The sequence below is a fragment of the Mesitornis unicolor genome, unplaced genomic scaffold, assembly GCF_000695765.1.
Source record: "Mesitornis unicolor isolate BGI_N332 unplaced genomic scaffold, ASM69576v1 scaffold9224, whole genome shotgun sequence".
Lineage (NCBI taxonomy): Eukaryota > Metazoa > Chordata > Aves > Mesitornithiformes > Mesitornithidae > Mesitornis > Mesitornis unicolor.
The window spans coordinates 66,628-71,008 of NW_010180754.1; the positions used below are offsets into that span (position 1 = coordinate 66,628).

General features: G+C 56.6%; 1 protein-coding gene across 1 annotated transcript in view; it reads left to right on the forward strand.

The window, feature by feature from the left end:
* Positions 1-3,113, forward strand: part of LOC104539606 (latent-transforming growth factor beta-binding protein 2-like) — a gene marked incomplete at its 5' end in the record, with an annotated part of 61,678 nt that extends 58,565 nt beyond the window's left edge. Inside the window, 3 exon segments of the mRNA XM_010183184.1 lie at positions 53-149; positions 2,940-3,019; positions 3,021-3,113. Coding sequence (XP_010181486.1) covers positions 53-149; positions 2,940-3,019; positions 3,021-3,113 — 270 coding nt within the window.
* Between the last annotated feature and the right edge of the window lie 1,268 nt (positions 3,114-4,381).

Genomic DNA, 4,381 nt, shown 5'->3' on the forward strand with positions numbered 1-4,381 from the left:
GGCCCCGCATCCCTTGGCGGCTGCCGCTCTCTGGCGGCGCTGGTCGGGACAGCTGCCGGGGGAGCCCCTGCTCTCGCTGGTGCTTCCTTCCCACGGAGCTGGGAGGACCTTCCTGGAGGCTCAGCCGGCCACTTTCTGCTGGCAGCTAGGTCTGAGCATCACGGGGAGCAGCTGATTGCTCCCTTCTTTGTGTAGCACTCCTGTACATCACCAGCTACTGTTACTCTGTCCCTGATTACTTTCCTGTACATTTCCCACTGCCCTGGTGAAATTCCTCACTTTCCACCCTGTCCTATGAGACATGGTCTCTAAAGCTTCTTTCTGCATCTCCTCTACACTCCTACACCATGTCTCCATCCTTTTCACAGTGCAGGTCCTCAAGCCAGCTGAGGCCCCAGGCCCTCAACAGAGCAGATGAAGACCCCCCTGTTTCCTTAGACACAGCATTTACTCCAGGTCACATTTTCATACAGAACCCCTGTCCTCTGCCTCCCCAAATGCTGCCAGGCAGAATGGCTGCCTGAGCTGTCACCTGCCCTTCAGCATTTGTGCACTGTTTCCCCTTCCTTGGCCGCAGTACTTTGCACTTGCTTTTGGTGAATTTTGTCTGGTTGATTTTGGACCGCTTCTCTGCTTGATCAGTATGAGCCTGAACCCCAGGGCCTGCCAAGAGTGCTGGCATCACATAGATATGTTTCTTAATCACGGGGATTCTTCCTTCACTCACCTTAATGACAACATTGAATGAAGTAGGGGCCAGCACAGACCCCTGCAGGCTGTGCTTTAAATGGCCTTTAGTGTAACAGCCAGGTATTGCTGATTATCTGTGGAGTGCAGCCTTGCAGCCTGTTGTGCAATTGCTGTGGTTTCATCTAGACCGTATTTTCTCAGTGTGTCATGTGAGAGCGTGTTGAAATCCTCACCGTGGCCAAGGCACATCATAACCACCGCGTCTTCCTTATCTGACAGACCAGTTATCAGGTCAGCGAAGAGAACTAGATTGGCTTAACATAATCAGGCCTTCACAGGTCTGCACTATTTAATGACCCTGATATCCTTTGGAGGGTTATGACCTAATCACTCACAAACCTGGTCTGCTGAAGGGAATGGGGGTGAGCAGTCTGCAGTTCTGCATTCTCCCTTCTCTGTTTTTGAAGATAGTTACCAGATGTACCCTTCCTCATGTCTCTGAGACCTCCTTTGTCCTTCATCTTGGAGAGAACTGCCAACTTTTCAGGGACTGCAGGAGCATTACGCACGTGAAGATGAGTTGCAGCGAGCCTTTAGCAATATGGGTGTAACTGCTTTATCTATTTGATTGTCGAACCTCACATCACAGTATGGCTTGTGCTCCTGCACCCTCATTTAAGCACTTCAAACGTGGTCTGCGCCCTGTCTGGACACCACCAGCATTTTTATGATGGCTGGAACAAAGCCTGCATTAGCTGCTCCAGCCAGCCCGGCTGGCTTTTGTTTCCTCCGCTGATAAGGACCAGACCGACATTCCCCATTGTTTCCTGCTAACATATTTGTGGAGCCTTTGCTTGTTGCCTTTCCTGTCCATGACTAACTTGCTCTCATTTTACACTGGAGCCTGTCTTGGCTTTTTTCCTTCAGTTCTCTTACGTGATGCTTAGTCATCCCTGTGTTTTTACCTTGCTGACTTCAGGCCTTTAGAGTGCTCCTGCAGCTGCTGCAGTGCAACCCCTCTCTCTTTGCCATGGGGGTAGCTTGCCCTTGCCCCACAGGGTGGTCTGCCTGCCCCCACTCCTGCCTGAGTGGGCTTGGTGCACACTGAGCAAGCCCAGCCCATCCACGGTGATAGCCCAAGCCTATAGTGCCTGTTTAGCTGCTGCTTTGGCTGTGTTATGAAGGCTGCCTTGTTCCCCAGGCTCTTTCATTTCTCATTTCACCTCTCCTTCTTCCTGTGACTGCTGTGCTTTCTCCCATCACACCTGGAGGTTTTGCTTTCAGCCTCCCTCCCTGGGGTTGCATTTCCCTTTCTTTGCCAGATGGCCCCCTCCATAGGGTGCTAAAGATAACCTGCCGTCCCAGGGGTCTATTGGTCACTGCCAGGGCCTTTGCTCTCCCTTGGCTGGCTGACTGAACCCATCAGCTGCTCCCCACTCCTGCTCCCTGCTGGTCTGCTAGGGGTGAGGCTGGAGTTTGTGGTCAGAGGTTTTGGTCCTGCTTTGGCAGGTGAGCATTTGGGCTCTGGATGTCCTGTGGGTACAAACAAGGGCTCTGGGGTGCACAGGAATGCTCTGCCCAGCTGGTGGCCCCACCACAAGTTGGGGTACCTCAGGCAGGGTGTCCAGGGAAGTGCATTTAGCAGAGCAGACGCTGCAGCGGGGTAGCTGCCGTAGGATTCATGTGCAGGCTCTAGCCCAGTGGCGAGCCGGCTGAATGAGCCCTTTGGCATAGTTTGCAGGTTCATAAAACAAGCCCTTGTTTGTGCAGTGTGAGGTCCCTCTGTGCTCTGGTCCTGGAGGTGATAATCAGCCTCTCAGGGCCACCATCATCTGCCTCCCCAGCCTTGTCAGAGCAGGAAAAGGCATTTTCCAAGGCTGGAGACAGCCTTTATCCCAGATATTACCCTAGCCCAATTCATTAGCAGGAAGCTGCTAAGCTGGGGGTCTCATGAGCTGCAGAGCATGGGGGGTCCTTATCTGGTGTGCATTGCTAGTGTGGGGGGCCTCCCTCCTGTCCTGGAAATGCCAAATGCTGGGGATGTCACCCTTGGGGCTGAGGGGGGTTCTGCAGATGTGCTGGGGGTGTGGGAGGCTGGTGGGGTCACGGTGGGCATCCTGGAGGTGCTGGGGGGGTCGTGGGACACCAGTAGGGGAAGGCTAGGGAGGTGGCAGGGGCACAAGGAGATGTTGGCTGCAGACTTGGACTGCTTGCTGTGCCACCAGCTCACCCCGTCCTTCTCCTCACAGACATCAACGAGTGTGAGGAGGTGGGCAGCCCTGAGCCCCTGTGCCGGGGCGGCACCTGCGAGAACACAGAGGGAAAAAAAACCCGACGCCTGCCACTGCTCCCCAGGCTACGTGGCCCTGGCCCGGTCCCACCACTGCGTGCCCCAGACAGCCCAGAACCCAGCGGCAGCGTAGCTTTAGGGGAGCAGGGGTGAGGGTGCTCCCCTATGGCCTGCGGCTCTGGCACCCAGGACCCGGCAGCGCGGAGAATGGCCCCGCTGGGGCTGCGGGTGCTTCGAGGCTCTTCGCTCCTTCTCCCCCCGAAGTGTACGACTTCTCTGACACCTCCCTCTTCGGGCTGGGGCTGAGCTCCCAGCCTCCACGTCCCCCTCTGACCTGAAGCTGTGCAGAGACGGAGACACGGACAGCCGGACAGATCTCCTGCAAACCTCGAATTAAGCTTCATCCACCTCCCCCTTCTTCTTCTTCCTCCTCTCCCTCCTCCCCCCCCCCCCCCCGCCCCCCCCCCCCCCCCCTGCAAAGAAGGGGGTTTTACCCCCCCACCGCCGCTGCACTGACCTAGCGACAAGCCTCACCCAGACCCCGGGTGCTGGCCCAGCTCCCCATGAAGCATCCAGCCCTCAGGCCAGAGCTTCAAGGAGGAGGTCAACCCCGGCTTTCTAAAGCTGCTGCCTAACCTTGGAGCACGGTGGAGAGGCTGGAGGGACCCCAGGGCCAGCTCTCCCTGCAGCCAGCCCAGGCGCATCCCGTAGCCCCGCACTTTACCTACGTGCCCCACGCTGGTTGGGCAGGGGGGCAGGGAGGGCAGGCCCAGCTTCCTTTCTGTACAGTTGTTGGTGACTTTTTTTTTTTAACCGAGTCTGCTGGAAAACTTCTCTCATGTTGTTAAATAAAACATTTATTTTGGGCCCTGTGGCTCAAGACACTGGGGCTGGTCAGAACTGTGCTTGTCTTGCCTCTGCTGATGGGTGCCAGAGCCACGTCCTCCCTGCAGGTCCAACCTGGCAAGGCCACCCCGCTCTCATCAGCCAACTCCTACCCCTCTCCTGCTGGCACCCAGCCTCCTCCTGCTCCTGAGCCAGAGCAGAGACCTTTGCCAGGCCAAATACTTGCTTATCTCCCCAGCCCAGAGCCAGCCACAGAAGCCAGCTCCAGCCCCCATAGACAGCACAGCATTTGTGGCTGCTTCCACCCTGCCTCAGGTGTACACAAGAGGGCTGCAGTTTAAGCATGGGTGTCTGTTCCTGCAGATGGCAAGAGCCCTTGGGCAGGTCTTGGAGCTGCATTTCCAGCCCCCGAGCCCTCACTAGAAAGGCCTTTACCTATGCAGCAGCAAGCAAGGCCACGTTCTACACCACCACCCCCTCAGGGAGCCTTCATACAATTTCAGGTGAGCACAGGACCTGCAAGGCAGAGCCACAGCCAGACACTGCCTCCTGAAC